The sequence below is a fragment of the Limulus polyphemus genome, unplaced genomic scaffold (genome assembly GCF_000517525.1).
Source record: "Limulus polyphemus unplaced genomic scaffold, Limulus_polyphemus-2.1.2 Scaffold224, whole genome shotgun sequence".
NCBI lineage: Eukaryota > Metazoa > Arthropoda > Merostomata > Xiphosura > Limulidae > Limulus > Limulus polyphemus.
Window position 1 is genome coordinate 351067 of NW_013665834.1, and position 18118 is coordinate 369184.

Here is an 18118-nt window from a genome sequence, read left to right on the forward strand (position 1 = left end):
GACGGTCAATCCCATTATTCGTTGGTAAAAGAGTAGCCCAAGAGTTGGCGGTGGGTGGTGATGACTAGCTGCCTTCCCTCTAGTCTTACACTGGTAGATTAGTGACGGCTAGCGCAGATAGCCCTCGTGTAGCTTTGCGCGAAATTCAAAAGAAAACAAACCAAACTCCCCGAATTAAGTATTGCTTAAACTTGAAGTGAAAACGACCAAATGAGATATTAATGTCTGTAGATTATACTGTAAAAAGAAAAAAAAACTTATAAAAAGTTTTACTCGGGATTTAATAAGTGATGTTTAATCTTTATTGAAATGTCTTTAGATAACAGAGAAAACTACTGTTGGTTTGTTGCTAGTGCAAAGCTGTATTGTACAAATGGGCCATGTGTACTGTATCCACTTGAACTTTAGCGATATAAGCTCTGAAATTTATCGCTGAGTTATCAGGTAGGGCGAGGGGGAATAAATTAAAATTAATTTCTAACTTCGATATATCTAGAATGTACTTAGTCTGTGATATTCCTATATTAAACAAATTACGTTTAGGGGAATTGAACCTGACTTCGTCCCCCAGTGGGAAAGCGGTAAGTCGACGAACTTATAACGTTAAAATCCGGGGGTTCGCTTCCAGTGATGGAGAGAGCAAATAGCCTAATGCAGCTTTGCTCTAAAAAAAAAAACTATACAAGCACGACTTCAGGACAAATTTTATTTTTAAAACTTTAGTCTAACAGAAAGACAGCAGAAATAGTCTCAACCAATAATGGAGAGGTAAGATTTAGCGATTGCTTCAATCTTATAAAGTGCCATATTTTTAGTGTTTTTTTTAGCAGAGTGGGGGCCAAATTTTAGAAACCTCAAGAGTCAGTAAAGTGAATTACAACTGACAAAGACACACATCATTCAGAAATGGTAATAACTATTAGTAAACTGGCTGATGTTTGGTCTTTTAGTTAATGCGGTACGTTCTTCGCCATGATACAGAATAGAAATAGACAAAATAGGTACTGCCAAAATTATAAACATTATAACCATTGACAATCGAATTATTTGTTACCAACAGCAATCAGATGATAAATATGTAGTTACCAGCTTAGAAATAGTATAAAAGAAAATCTATGTTTAATTACTGACTAACTTTAATTTTTTGATTGCAAGCTTACTAATACATTCCATACATAACACAAATTCACCTTGTGGTAACACCGATACCGGATATAATAGAATTTTGGGGGAAAAATAACGTGAAAAAATATAGTGATAAACAGAAGTTAGTAAAAATTATCATTTTATGTTCACAAACTAAACAAAAACATTATTTCAGTGATTTTTAAATACATAATGAGTATAAAAATTTCCACTAACTGAAGACAGATCAACTCTTTATTTATTTGTTTGAAGTTAAGCGCAAAGCTACGCAATGGGCTATTTGTGCTGTGCCCACCACGGGTATCGAAACCCGGTTTCTAGCGTTGTAAGTTCGCAGACATACCGCTGTGCCACTGGGGGGCTTTATTTATTTGTTTGAAGTTAAGCACAAAGCTACACAATGGGCTATCTGTGCTGTGCCCACCACGGGTATCGAAACCCGGTTTCTAGCGTTGTAAGTTCGCAGACATACCGCTGTGCCACTGTGTTATTACAATTTTAATTCTTTTTACATACCCCTTGTGTTTAGTAGCTTAAAAACTTTATGGAGTCGACGCCAGTTGTTAGCATATCGCAGCTAGCCCATTGTGCAGTTTTTTCTTAAGCAACACAAACAAATCAAATATGTTTAACCCGTATTTTTAAAAACGCTGTTATAGGTCATATTATGACGTTGTGTAATTAGATGTAAACGTTCTGAGAGATCAAGTCTACACATGTTTTTCTTGAACGTGTTTTGTAATGATTAATGTTGTCTCTACTTACTTTTCCTAAGCCTAGAGTCTCTCGCTTGCTAGACATTCTAAGCAGTCCTGGAGGAAGAGGCGGTGGAGACAGTTTGAGAAGATCGCCGAAGCTCCTATGGTATAACAACGGATAAACCGATCTTTCCGACATTTGATGTTTTTTCTTCTTTCTCGCAGTCTGTAAGTTAAGCCTTTGAGCTGCCCTGAAAAATAATTAACGAATCTTATAATGATAACATGTACATGCTGGACTGTCGATGAAGAAATATTTTTCTGAAACATAAAATGAATTATTTGCGTACATGACCTTATTATAGCAGAATATTATTCCTGTAAAGTATAATGCTAAATCAGTATTGTCGAGTATCTAGGAATATTGAAGACATGCGTAGATATACATAACAATAATTTGTGATTTATCGTTTCTAATCATATAATGGTTATAAAAAACGTCTTTATAGTAAAATCTCACTGTAAAGATGCTCCATTATACGTGTGTATATGCGTGTGTCTCTCTCTGTGTTAATATCCATCATTTAGAGTTGGCTGGCTCGATTATTTAATTTTGGGTATGGTAACTAGAAACTTTCCCACGGTGTGCATGGGCTATTTTGTTTTAGGATTTTTGTGTGAGAATAGGAATAAAAAATACTCTGAATATGACACATTTTTCTTTTCTATAGACTTCTGGCTTTGAAGTTAAAGACACAAGTACTTACTCAATAAATTGGGTCAAATATTACTTTCCACAAAGCAGGATGTGCAAATAGCATCTAATGAGGTCGTTAGTGATTTAATAACAAAAGGAAGAAGGAAGGGAAACATTATCTAAAATCGTCCTTTATACAGTCCTTGCTTCCTTAGCTAGTATTAGTTCACAGTTTCAGGAGCAATGTCTACAGGACTGTGACACAAATGCCACTTCTAAACACTTCAACAACTTGGGGAGTACGGATAGCAAAGAAATGCTACGCACTAAGGAAAGTTTGTGAATACACAATATGCGTCCTGAATTAAATATTAATCAAGTTAGCTAGTATTAATAGAAATAATATACGTTATTAAATTGTTTCAACACATCATTTCTTATAGTTTTGTTTTCCAGAAGTAATTGCACACAAACAAGAATACCTTAGTGGGATGGTATTAGAAAAACATCTTAAGGTGATCAGATCTAACATTTAACTGTCCTTTCAACTGACACTATGAGATAGTAGGGAAATACTTGAAGGAGAAAAATGAATATGACTAAAACTAGAACGATTAACAGTCTGCTTTACGATAAGAGTAGAACACTTGACAAATAATGCTTGGTAAGTATGAGACTGTACATATCGTGAGACTGTACGTCACGTGAACGTTAAGCTGGCCTTTAGATAGCTATATAAAGAATTAAAGTATGCTTCTCAGTCGTGAGATAAAGATAAGGGAAGTAAGGAGATTGGTATGCTATAAACTAAAAACGAATATGTACTTCAAAAGCCAATGATGTAGGTTTTTCTCGAAATTCTGATAAAATGGAAATGTATGATGTTTTTTCTTACATACTTGGGACTGATACGGTCGGAAATATAAAGTCATTTTTTTTACAAGGAGATTGAAGCTGTGTGTTACATCACTGCCATTTAAAATAAGTTCAATCATTAATACAAATTATGCCATTTAGTAATATAGTTTACTGAATATTAATGTTTTACTGCAAGACAATATCAATACTGTGTGACCTGAAAGTTGTATTACTGTGTGTTATCAAAGAAAGGCATTACTAAAAATAATTACAAAACATATAATAGATCACGTGAGAGTAGTGGGCGAATCATATTATTTTATGCATTATTTAGATAACAAACAAGTTAGATGTCTAGACAAACTTAAAATAAATCTATATGATTATCTTCTATATAGTTATCCAGGGTTCTTTAAAATTTCTTTAATATACACATTGCACTTACTCTTTCGTTCGCACTGTAAATAAAATCGTGAAGAAGTTAATATTAAATGTAAACTATATGTTTATCAACTGATCATTTTAATACAAACTTAATATAACTAGTACTGATATAATTATAGTATTTTGGCACTTGTGTATAAAGTTAAAATCATAAATAATATTCAACGTTAAACTGGTACACAATTTAAAAATTTTTATTTAGGCCTATCTATGACCTTCAAATAGTTGACGACGTCATCCTCAACGTCGAAACATGTAGAGTTGTCAACTATACTTTATACTTTGGACATGACAGATTAATGACGGAGTCTTTTGCAATGGAAAATATGTTGAAGGACTATTGTCAATACAGTAGTAATCAGATAGAGCAGCACTGCACATAGAAACACGAACTGTAAAAGCACTGTCAGGCTCGAAAAATAATTTATCTATACGGATCACAATGGCAACCAAAGTAGGTATTGAAAATCGTTTAAAAATCTATTAAACTAGTGTCACTTTACTTGTTTGTGTACTTTTTATTGCAACATTTATTTTGTTTTGAATACTTCTTATAGCAATTCTACGAATAACCAATGATCCCTACTTTCCTTTTAAATTTTATTTTACTTTTCCTGTTAATTTCATATGTATATATATATCCTGTTAAAGTCGCCAGATGCAGCGCCTATGGATTTCTGTGTGATCGAACATTTCAAAGGGGCACCGGAAAATTGTCGTCATCATACAGCAAACGGCTTATGGAAGGCCAGCATGGAAGAGGGGTGGGCTTTGGCCATGACAGCCTAATGACGAAGTCTTTTGCAATGGAAACTATGATGAAGGGCTATTGTTAATATAACAGTAAAACACCAAAATCCAGGGCTCGATTCCCCGCGGCGGACAGTCTTTCGTGTAGCTTTGCGCTAGAAACATGTCAACAAAACGGTTTATTATTTTTCATTATATGCTGAAGCAGTTTCTTGGCAAATTATGTGTATACTGAATATATATATTCATTATATTTGGATGTTGTCTAGGATCAATAAATTAGACTTACCAAGTTGTAAAAAAAACTTGTGTACATTTGATAACTTGTGTACATTTGAAAGTTAACCATATTGCAGAAAACACAAAATAAAAGAGAATAAGTTGTACAATGCTTTAGTGTTTTGTATTTGCTATAAATATAGCATTGCACCACGTTCTTCTACTACTATGAAATTAATCAATATATAATTGTGAAATATTATTTTCTTGTTTAGTTTACTAACTTACATCACTGATTTGGAAGGTTTGTTTGTCTAGTTTAGTAATATACATTATTGATTTGGGAGGTTTGTTTGTCTAGTTTACTAAACTACACGAATGATCTGGGAGGTTTGTTTGTCTAGTTTACTAACTTACACGATTAGCTTGGGAGGTTTGTTTGTCTAGTTTACTAACCTGCACGATTGATTTGGGAGGCTCATTTGTCTAGTTTACTAACTTACATTATTGATTTGGGAGGTTTATTTGTCAAGTTTACTAACTTACATTGTTGATTTGGGAGGTTTGTTTGTATAGTTTATTAACTTACATTATTAATATGGGAGGTTTATTTGTCTAGTTTACTAATATACATTATTGATTTGTGAGGTTTGTTTGTCTTGTTTACTAAACTGCACGATTGATTTAGGAGGTTTGTTTGTCTTGTTTACTAATATACATTATTGATTTATGAGGTTTTTTTTGTCTAGTTTACTAAACTATACGATTGATTTGGGAGGTTTGTTTGCCTAGTTTACTAACTTACACGATTGGTTTGGGAGATTTGCTTGTAAAGTTTACTAACCTGCATGATGGGTTTGTGAGATTTTTTTTGTCTAATGTGAGACCTAATTTATCCTTAGTTATGATATCGAGTTTGTTTCAGAAATATGTTAAGTGAATGAAACTTTTGAATATTTCACAACCGGTCGTTGGGTATCTCGAAAGGTATAAAACCAAGCAGGATTTTTTGTTGTTTTTTTTATACTGCTTCAGGAATTCTTCATTAAGTTGGTTTTTTGGCTTTGAAATGTATACAATGTAATTAACTGTAACGGTTAACTATGATATCAGTAATGTCCAAATGAGATTTACTTTGATATAAACTACTATGATCATGAATTGTGTAAGTAATATGAAACTGCTGATGCAGTTTAAATAAGATATATAAGTAGCGAATGCATCCTGATATGTAAGTAGATGTGGTTGGGGAATGGAGGATGAAGGGGGAGGAGGTTTGACTGTTTAAAAAATATGCTTTAGAGTAGGCGGATTAACGAGTAACTGGTCCCTCGTTTTCCGTTAGCGGTAAGTTACAAGTGACGAGAGAAGGAAAAAGGAAAAGCTTAACTGTAAGTTTACAAATCAATAAAGTAATATGTATGAGATTATGTTGCAACTAAGAACCATTACAAAACATCATCAGAATGTAACCATCTTCAAAATATAAAAAAAAACGTTCATGTAGAGTAAACACTAGCAGTTTTAGCATAAGGAAAACACGAAGAAAGTGAAATAAAAAATGTAATTACTTAAGACTAGCAAAAAATACATGAGTTCATAGGCCTCCTCTTGATTTACAAAAGTCCCAAGAAACAACCAAGCTCATCGATTATCCTCAAGGGCTTCTACACCTATTCCTAAGTTGGCTCATATCCGACAATATAACCTGTTATGACACCTACTCTTGGTACCTGAGCACGTATACCAAGTTTGGTCCTGCTAGCTTGTAAGTGGAAGTATGAACATATTATAGTTTCAAACGTGGCCTTCTACACCTATTCCTAAGTTGGCTCATATCCGACAATATAACCTGTTATGACACCTACTCTTGGTACCTGAGCACGTATACCAAGTTTGGTCCTGCTAGCTTGTAAGTGGAAGTATGAACATATTATAGTTTCAAACGTGGCACCCCGGGATCCGATGACAAAGTATGATTTGGTGACCCTGAAATTCTGTTCCTAGACAACATCATACCTGATTGATCTTCCAGGCGTGTTTTAGCCTCCCCTTGGTACCACAAATAAGTGATAATCGTTATCTACGCCCTATAGAAAACAACGCCCCAGGGGTCACCCCGATTCCGCCTGCCAAGTTTACTCTCCTGCTAATTCCGAAACTGTGGGGGGAATTCCAGGGCACACAAATATACAACGTGAATTAATATAGGATACACAACCCTAACCACGTCAAGTTACTGAACATTTTGGAGTATAAACAATATACTTTATAAACGTACAGTACATACTTATGTGAAAAAACTTCAAAAAGTTACATAACCAAGGTGTACTTTCTATGTTATTACATAACTAAGCTCAGTTGTAAAGTTATGTAAAATATAAATTACAAACCATAGTTAGCATAAAAATGTTCTTGCTTTAGATTCACAACAATAACGCAAGTAATGACAAAACACAATATAAAGGTTAAAAATATAGAGTATTTACTTTAGTGAAAACAAGCACCTTAGACAAGTTTTCGGTTTAAATTAGACCATATTTCTCAGGTCAAGATTTTAGCAAACTCTGATGAAAAGAGTAAAATAAAGGTAAAAAAAAAAAACAGGTTAATTTACAGTTCTACCAAAGTGAAAGTGTTTGTCTCTGATTTTTGATCGCTGGTTTTCTTAGTTTCATCATGATGATTTCTAGAATACGTAGATTTCTCTCATTCTGTGATCTTGAAGTGTGGTTAGTCTGTGGGCTGTCGATATAATTAAATATGTTTTTTGTTACTTATTTGGAGTTTACACTTCTGAAGATAAGATTTGTTTCTCCAGTCTCCTTTCTGTCGATCCTATGAACTCTTGTTTACAACTATAGCATTCGTATACACGACCTTAGAGTTATGTAGATAACTGGTTTGATCTTTGAGATCTGTAAACACAGTTTAATTCATAAGCTCTGATGAATTCATCAGTTTCTTGACTTTGTTTTTTTATCAGGAACGATACACTTCCTAAATAGAATATTACCAGGGCCGATTTATAAATCCATCTCGTTAATGACCTCAAAGAAATACAGTTCGGTAAAGGAGTTTTCTATGCTAGCTTTATTTGATGTCTAATGTTTATTCACCGATGTACCATTTAATGTAACCATAGAATTATATACAAATCTAAACTATAGAAAGAAGGAAGTAATCAATGGAATACTTGAGTTAGTTTTCAAAAATCTGTTAAACTTTGCTACAGAACAACCTCATTCTACTGTCAATAGAAAGGCTTATGAATAACTTGGTGGTGGTGGGTGAGGAGACCCACATTTAGCTAACTTGTTTTATTGGTTTTTATGAAGAATAATGGTTATAGTATTGTTAAACAGTATTAAAACCTACATATTATCGCGGGTATGTAGATGATATTTTTGAGGATCAGAGTCAGTTTGTACTGTAAATCAGCCTTCACCAGACGCATTACTCACGTTAATAGCTATGTATTTTATAAACTGGTGAACAGATCATATCCGTAAATTAAACTCCACCGTATTTTCAGATCACAACGCAGACTAAAATACTTCCTTCCGTTCAAAGATCAAATCAGCTATTTACATAACTCCAAGGTCGTGTATCAGTACACGAATGTTTGAGTTGTGAACAATAGTACATTGGATTGAGAGCAAGGAGACTAGAAAAACGAATCAACGAACATCTTAATTTCAGATGTGTAAACCCCAAATAAGTAGCAAAACACGTAGTTAACTGTATCGACAGCTCACTGACCAATCATCAATTCAAGATCTTATTCAGAGCATAGAATGGCAGATATCTTTGTATTTCAGAAACTATCACGATAAAACTAAAAAACAAACAATGAATAATTGGGAACAAGCGTTTCCAGTTTAGCCAAAACTGTAAATTAACCTTTCTGTAATACTGATTCGAAATTTTATTTTTGTTTTAGAAAAGATGTTACACGAGAAGGTTTATCTTTAAGCTATTAGCTATTTGTTCTGTCTCTGTGTTTTTTTTTAAATTTTTTTTCCAGAATAGGTAGTTTAGGATATATATTCTATACTAATTCAAGTTACTCCTGCGCTTGAGTTAACTGTGCAAAATTAAACTAAAACGAAATATACGACTTTGCTAAATAGCTGAAATATGAGACCATTTATACTAAAATAACAACCGAATGAAATATAAACGAATTTAAAATATTTCAAGAATGCAACATAAACTATTTGCCTCTCGGAACTGTATTTATACAATACTTGTCATGAAAAGTTATGCAGATTTGAACGTCAAGAAATATCCTAGCAATGATTAGGAGGTACTAGAAGTTCGCGACCACTTATTAAAAATCAACAACCAGAAACTATGAATATATGGATTAAAAAACAGGCTCCTCTCAGTGGCTCAGCGATAATTCTAGTTGTCCGGCGTGGCCAGGTGGTTAAGGCACTCGACTCGCAATCTGAGGGTCGCGGGTTCGAATCCCTGTCACACCAAACATGCTCGCCCTTTTAGACGTGGGGGTGTTATAATGTGACAGTCAATCCCACTATTCGTTGGTAAAGAAGTAGCCCAAGAGTTGGCGGTGGGTGGTGATGACTAGTTGCCTTCCCTCTAGTCTTACACTGCTAAATTAATGACGGTTAGCGCAGATAACCCTTGTGTAGCTTTGCGCGAAATTCAAACACAACATAGTCTATTTTGTAGTTTTATGCTTAACTACAAACCAACGAATGAAGAAAGTAGAAGATATGTTAAATAAAATGAAATTTTGGTGCTGAAAATGAAGGACTGGAGTAACTGCTGAATAATAAGAACGATATATATACGAAATTAGCAAAGTTTGTAGTTTAAAAATTAGAAACGCAAACACAACTTCTCTCTAAAAAAATGGAACCAAATGTGCTTAAATGTTCGGTAAACATCGCTATAAGTTAACTGTTGTACAGTTGAAGAGTTGTAGAAAAGCAACATGTGCAACATGAGTTAAAGAAGAAAACAGTGCTTGATCTTTTAGCTTTAAATGAGTCACTTTTACCCTGCTACTGACCAAGGTACGGCTGTATTTCCAACGCCTGTTGTTTATGTTTTGGCATAAGTGGCATATAAACAATTATTAACTAACGTACTTGTTATTAGACAACAGTGTTAGACCTACTATACTTTTTAACACCGCATTCTAGTCCATTAAAAATTTTCAAGACTTAGAAGAGTGTAGCTGAAAAAGGGCATTCCCACCATAACAATTATATATATATAGTTATAAAAACGCAGATTTTAAATTTTACATTTTTGCCACATGGAAATATATTTTAGAATAAGATTTGCCATTACAGTTTTATCGTGGCTAAAATGACCATGTGAAGTACACACGCACGTACTTGTGATTCAAATAAATTAATATTTTATTTGGTGTAATAGGGCGCATTTTTATTTTTCCTAAAACGCCTATTGTTTTCTGCAAATGTAAAAGTGTTTTTTTGTTTCGAGTCACAATCCTTATTGTCAAGAAATGTATGGTGTTTGTAGTAAGACACGAATCAAATTTTAAAAAATAAAACATGGGAAAAGGACAAACTAACAGCAAAAACTCTTACTCGGCCAAAGTTTGAACAATAAAAGTTTCGCCAAAATCAAACTTTACTCAAATCCTAACTGTTAGTTGTGAAATTATGTTATGCCTGTAACTGTCTTAACTGAGCAAAATAACCTTTATAACTGTAATTAAGTGTTCTATTTTCTTCATGCTTAAAGCTTAATGGATATTACCTTCGTTATGATTAAGGGTGCTACAACTAGTTCAATAAAATAATGGGGAAAAAAATGTTTATTGCTCCAGATAACTGCTTTCTCAATGAATTTTGTCATTTAATGTCTGCTGAGTCGGAAAACATTTTCTTTCATTTTCGAACGTGCTTTCCCGCTGTTTATATTAAGCCAATGAGTTAGACGTTGTGCATATTTTTGCTTTAGAAACTAATGTCGTTACAAGGCATAATTACACACAACATTTGGTTGAAACGTCCTGAATAATTGCCCAACTTGCAGTTATACATATAATAACCTGGTAACGCTGGAGTATAACCGTTCGTGGATTATAGAATTACATTTACTATCTCACAGCCTTTTCATTCAACATTATTAATAACAGCTCTATTTCATTGTTTTAGGGTAGAAAGCTTATAAGTCTAAGAAACCTCTAGTAATTCCTGATTTTACAGCTATTCATTATAATAATACCTCTTCCGGTAATAACGAAGAGCAGTTTTAAGATACTGATATGTGCAACCTGACATTCTAGGTTGAAACCAATCATAAGCCGTGATATATCCAATACATTTATTAACTAACATTCATACTTCAACCATAAACAGTAATTCGCTTTGAAAATGACAAGTCGAAATTTGAAAACAATTACAGAATATTCAGAGAAAAGAGGAAGAACCATAAACTCCATCTAATATTCCAATAAGAGTTCTTAGCAATCAAATAGCCCCCCAGTGGCTAGAATCCGGGTTTCGATACCCATGGTGGGCAGAGCACAGATAGCCCATTGTGTAGCTTTGTGCTTAATTACAAACAAACAAACAGTCAAATAATATGAATGTCTGTTTTGAAAATTGGAAACATGAACGAACGAAGAGGAAATTTTAAGTCAAATCTAATTATAAGTAATTATCCACGCTTTCAAAAGATATGTTTCTATAACTCAATAACTGATGAAACATTATACCATAAAATAAAAGATAATGGTTGAAAAAGGAAGTTTTAAAAAGCAAAAGCAAAAGTTAAAATACGATTAGAGATAAGTCCATGGAAAAACTTAGTCAGTTAGGTAGACTTAATTTTTGTTTTAAATTAATTTTTAAATGGTCTAGAGTAAAAATCGAAGTCAGTACTGTTAACTATTCAGTACAATTCATTTGCATAATTCAGGAAACAAAGTTAACAAAAGTTCATTTACCTATCCCTCTCTTTCGCTAGCTTATCTCGATATTAAGGGATATATCGGATTTCAACCCATATTTACCTCAATAGCTCAAAGATATTCTGGAAACCGACACCATTGTTACTTGCTCAGTAGATTCGCCAACTCTGATGGCATTAGAAAAGAATAGACGATTATTGGCTATTATAGAGAAAAAATACAGTTGAAAAAACACTTTAATTTAAACTTATGAAGCTCTTGCTAAGGAAATAACACAAAATTTGAATAATTTGTTTTTGAAATTCAACGTGTACAAACTTCAAAGTATTTAATTATAAATCGAATTTAACTATAATCTGTTGGGAATAGAGCACTTGGTCGCTTATATAAGATGGCGTTAGAAATGGTAATTAACTGTATATATACCGAATATGTTATTTTCACATAAGCCAGCGAGTACAATAAAATCTCGAGGGTTATCTTTTATGTAAATATTTAAGACGATCATTTAGCAGGCGGAGATGAATCGAAGACAGGAGGTCAAGAGCCACTGCCACTGCTAGAAACATAACCTGGAATTTTCGAAATTCGCTTTACGAAATAAACATAATGGAAAAATAAGAAGAAAATACCATTTGCAGAAGTATTAATTTGGCACTTTAATAGAAGCAAGGACAGATTTCAAATTGAAAAGGAATTTTTAAAAATCGCATTGGATTACTTGAGAATTCAAGTGGTTATCATAAATATAAACTGGATTGCTATGAAGCTAATCTTGGATTACTTGAGAATTCAAGTGGTTATCATAAATATAAACTGGATTGCTATAAAGCTAATCTTGGATTACTTGAGAATTCAAGTGGTTATCATAAATATAAACTGGATTGCTATAAAGCTAATCAAGAAACAAACTCATAGAAAAATAAGAATGTCCCCCGCCCATAATAACATCAACAACAAAAAACGTGCACACAATAAAGGAAAACAACATTTGCAGTCGATTAATTTAGAAAGTCTGTATTTTCTTTGAAACTTCTGTTTTATGATTTTTCATTTATTGACCTACTAGCGACGATACTCACATCGTTGTTGTCACTATTCAGAAGAGAAAACCCAGTGTTTGTCCAAACGGGAAGTATAATTATGTACTTAAATAAAAAATTAAATAACTATGAGAATAATTTTAACTTGAGGGATATCAATGTTTCAAATAAATGTGTATTAGAAAGAAGATGAAGTATTATTATTTAAAAAAGCCGTTTTTCGGTAATATGATATATTTTTCTGGGTATTTACCGCTCTAAAATAGTAAAAACATGAAATCAAAACGACCTTCAAACAACAAAATACTGTGAAAAAATTGCACCATTTAAAATACACATAACATTTAGTGAAACATTTTCAGATACAATGAATTATTTATCAATAATTCCCATTAACAGCAAGTACAGTGTGATAGAATGGCTAAAATAGCATAATTCATGACATCTTTAATTAAACCATGATGTTTTTAGTAGGAATATATTGTAAAAATGGCATCTACTATAACGAAGAGAGAATGTTTTCTACATGTCTACAGTCACTGTCGTAAGAGCTGCATTAACAACTCTTATCTGTAGTTGAGGAGAATAATTTGATTATTTGAAACAAACGCTTTTTATAGCTGAAAGTCGAAATAATGATTAACTTGCGTATTGACAGTTTGGAGGCTTTATTTCTTAGCTTCACTTACAATTGACGTCTCAAGCCAGAAATAAAAAAAATGTATCATTTTACTCACACAAGATGTACAACGTTGGTGCAATTCTGTTAGGTTTGTGGACTAGAATAGAGTCGCTCCTCTGACCGTTTATAAGTTATCATGCACCAGCTGTCAAAGTCTGGTAAAAATCAACTAGTTTATTTTTGCTACTGTCAACTTGTCAAGCTTGTCAACTACTTTTGTCATGGCTTGAAGTTGGTGAGAGGAACAAGTTATTTCTCATGAAGCTTGTTTACGTAACTTTAGCTTAGTTAATTTACTTAGGTGCACAGACATACTTTCGAATGTTGATCTATTATACAGTTGCAGTCTGTGACGTAAAACACACAGAGTAAAATAGCTGCTAAATTTCTGCTCACCTATGATTTGGGTAGCTATCAGTTTTTAATACATAATTATATTTATCTCAGTGTTCTCAAATGTCCACTGATGCATGTAGCATTTCAAGAATGTAATAAATATTTTTTGTCTGCGGACTTCTACCGCTAGAAACCGGGTTGCGATACCTGTGGTGGGCAGAGCACAGATAGCTCATTGTGTAGCTTTATACTTAACAACAAACAATCAAACAAACTTGGCCATACTGCTGCGTTATCACTTTTTTTTTAGGTGACGGCCATACCCAAATGGAGAGATGGTATAAAGGCTTTAACAAGTTTGTATGAATTGAAGGCTAACCCACCTTGAAAATGTATAATGGAAATGGCAGCTGACCTCGGTAATCTAGGAGTGTGGGATACCACACTAGAGCTTTGGTCTACGTAACATAATGGAATAGAGATACTTTTTATCCCTTTGTAGAGCGAAGAAATCTCAGTTTATTATCTAATCAAATAATTAGGCCAGTTAGATTTTATACCTGAAACTGGTCAGTCATAGTAAGATCTCAGAATTTTCATCGTTGTGCTTATTAAGGAATAAATTTCTCTGTTTCTTGCTCACGTTTGCTATTGAGCTGGACGTGGATTAGTTGCTAGTGTGCTAGTCTGTGGATCCAAGGGTCCATGGTTTGCCTCTCATTGTCGCAAAAAATCGTGCTTCGCACTTTTAGGTTGTTGGTACATTAAAAGAGTGATTATCGCATCTCACTATCTGAATATGGAAACCCAAGAGAACCAATGAGAGTTGATGTCTAGCTACCTTATCTTTAGTTTATCAGTGCAAAATTTGGGATAGCTATCACGAGTAGCTTTCGTGTGTTACTTTGCACGAATATCTGAAACAAACCAAACATTTGCTGTTAATTTGATTTATTCTTTCCAAAACATTTCTGTTTTTTTATATCTATCCATTAGACATCAGTGGACCTAAATATTGTACTATCAACAGTATATATCTATATATTTGTTGGAAAACACTGCTACACTGTATAACAGTTCCAAGTGTAGAGAGTTTTAGAGTAGCGTCTTTTTTCTCTTTTAGACTGTATTAAAAAATCCACATTTAGATTCTACAAATTATTTGTCTTTAGTTATTTCTGGATACTTATACGGTATAAAATGTATAATATCATGTTGTTGTGATTCTTCTTTACAGACATCCATCAATGAAAACAATGCAGTGTTGTCCGGAACTACATAATACAACAAAGTATTCTATATTATATGGAGTCAACCAAGTCTAAACAAGATACAGCGCACTCGCACGCTCCACGGTTGAGACAGTAATATTTAAAGCGTTCTTCAGCTTGCTGTCAAACTCAAGGTCACCCATTCATAGAAAGCTATAATTAGCGCTACATAATATATAGTTTTTTATAGTTCTTCTCTGTAATTCTATAATTTTGAAGCTCAAGGTATCACGGAACCTTCCATTAAAGACTGTGACGAGTGCCGTATGGCCTGCAAACATCCATAAAATCTAGCGACATAAGATTTTTTTTAGCATAATGAATAAACTGGTTTCAAGTCTTGAGCTTTCATTGAAGTCTAAGTTGATAAACTTAACCATAGATGCGCAGTTTTGTTTCACAATACGTTTCAAATTTCGTATGACCGATAAATGATTTACTTTGGGTGATATTTCTCATTTGCATGTCCAAAGTTCTTCTATTTTTCAAAACATTACGATTTATATTTTGGTATAAGTACGATGGTTGACGTGTATCTTCTAATGATTAATTTTTGCAGGTCCATCATCTCCACTAATATTTATGATTCAAAAGCATCAGTGTCTAAATTCAGTATAGCGGAGTGAATATATGTTTCGGTAACATAGTTCACACAAGTGTATATAGTTAACATAAATACTTAACTTTAGCCTTTTTAATAACGCATAATCAATTAAAAGTAAATACTTCACGAAAGTTTTTTTTTCATCATCAAGTGGATTTTCTGATAATAAGATGACTATTATAATCATTCGAAAAGATCCTCTCGAAACGAAATACTTAAAACTTAAGATCCAAACTGACCTACTCACTTTCAAACAATTTTCCTTATAGACTGAAATATTCGACAATATAAGGAAAGTTAAAACATTTTTTGTTGTTGAAATAAAAGCGTATATTTTATTAATAACGTTTAACACATGCTACGGCAGAATGGTTTATATTTCGATGAATGCCGGACACAGACAGCAATAAAAACCCAGATATATATATTAATTTGAACAACTACATTAACTCCTGAAACAATTTAGCGAAAAGGTATAGCAAGAATAAAAGGATTGTTAAATTCAGTATAGTTGTTCTCATATTACTCTCAGTTATATGAATAAACTATATAATGTCAGAAGGAATTTTAAAATCTCACCTATCATAAGAAGACTAAAAAAAAGACTTTTATTCAGCTTATATCACACACACACATTCACTTTCCACACATAAACTCGTACATACATATTCACTTTCCACACATAAGCTCGTACATACATATTCACTTTCCACACATAAACTCGTACATACATATTCACTTTCCACACATAAACTCGTACATACATATTCACTTTCCACACAGAAACTCGTACATACATATTCACTTTCCACACAGAAACTCATACATACATATTCACTTTCCACACAGAAACTCATACATACACATTCACTTTCCACACAGAAACTCGTACATACACATTCACTTTCCACACAGAAATTCGTACATACATATTCACTTTCCACACATAAACTCGTACATACATATTCACTTTCCACACATAAACTCGTACATACATATTCACTTTCCACACATAAACTCGTACATACATATTCACTTTCCACACATAAACTCGTACATACATATTCACTTTCCACACAGAAGCTCATACATACGCATTCACTTTCCACACACAAACTCGTACATACACATTCACTTTCCACACATAAACTTATTCACTTTCCATACAGAAACTCGTAATCTTAGTTACATGCCTTTTTAAAATCATGTTTACATCCATTTTGTTAGAGCCAAATATTTGTAGTTATAACTTTTCTGCGTTACCAAGTATTAATTGTAACTATCATATTTGTACGACACATAGTTTTAAAATGTTAAGGATACTAGATGTTTTCTAAATCTCCTATTATGATGAAGTAGTTGAACTATCATATTTTTATGACAAATAGTTTTAAAATGTTAAGGATACTAGATGTTTTCTAAATCTCCTATTATGATGAAGTAGTTGAACTATCATATTTGTACGACACATAGTTTTAAAATGTTAAGGATACTAGATGTTTTCAAAATCTCCAATAATGATGAAGTAGTTGGTTTTCACTGTTACAATTATAACTATTTTCTGATATACTTCCAATAGAGCCGTGTTTTGTAATGCATGCAAAGCCTACTAAATTATTACTAATTATTATAATTAAGTATAAATATATATATATATATATAGTAAAATAATGAGGTATGTATTAATGAAAGATTGGTGAGAAAATTTTAATACAAGATTAAAACTGTATCAGAGTGAAATAAGAGCTTGGAAGCTACGCACATTGTTTTGTCACAGGATTGCAGAGTCTTATAATTATGTATACTGATATAATGTAGAGTTACACGCTGTCTTAAAATGAATGTAGTGTGCGTGTAAGGTACGTACGCTTGTTCACTGTATGATCTCACTAGAACACTTAAGCAATCGAGTACTTACCTTTTTTTCAAGATATCACATTTAACCCCTTATAATATTGTTATCCTGAATTAAACAAATGTATTTTGCAACAGAACATTTAAATAACACAACAATCAGCGGTAGAACAAGTCATTTAGTGCTTTATATAGATTGTCATGCTCGGTCTTCTTCCGAAATGACATACATCTTAAAGAAGATGTGTTATACAGATTTCTTTAATTGATTCACTTTAAGTGCTTTTTCCATGAAACTTGTTGTGTCTTTCTTCCGGTAATACATCCTTTGTTGGTTGTTTTTGTTCTCCATCACCGGAAAAAAATGTAACACTTGTTGGGATTAATAACTTAGACATTGTAAAGCAAGTAAATTTGAACTGCAATAGTCCTGATAACTATATAAAAGTCTGTTCTTTCTAAATTTATACAAACTACAAGTAGTATATGGATTGACTAAACAATGCTTTTACTATGAAGTAGTTACAATGTATTGAAACGAGACAATATAACTTATGTAGAACCTAAAGTAGTTCTTCAAAATCAAACAAAGAGTAT

General features: G+C 32.9%; 1 protein-coding gene across 1 annotated transcript in view; it reads right to left on the reverse strand.

Moving 5' to 3' along the window:
- The window catches only part of LOC111085071 (kinesin-like protein KIF26B), a 136997-nt gene that overhangs the window by 29188 nt on the left and 89691 nt on the right, over positions 1–18118 (reverse strand). Inside the window, exon 5 of the mRNA XM_022382165.1 lies at positions 1912–2095. Coding sequence (XP_022237873.1) covers positions 1912–2095 — 184 coding nt within the window. The remainder of the gene's footprint in view (positions 1–1911; positions 2096–18118) is intronic.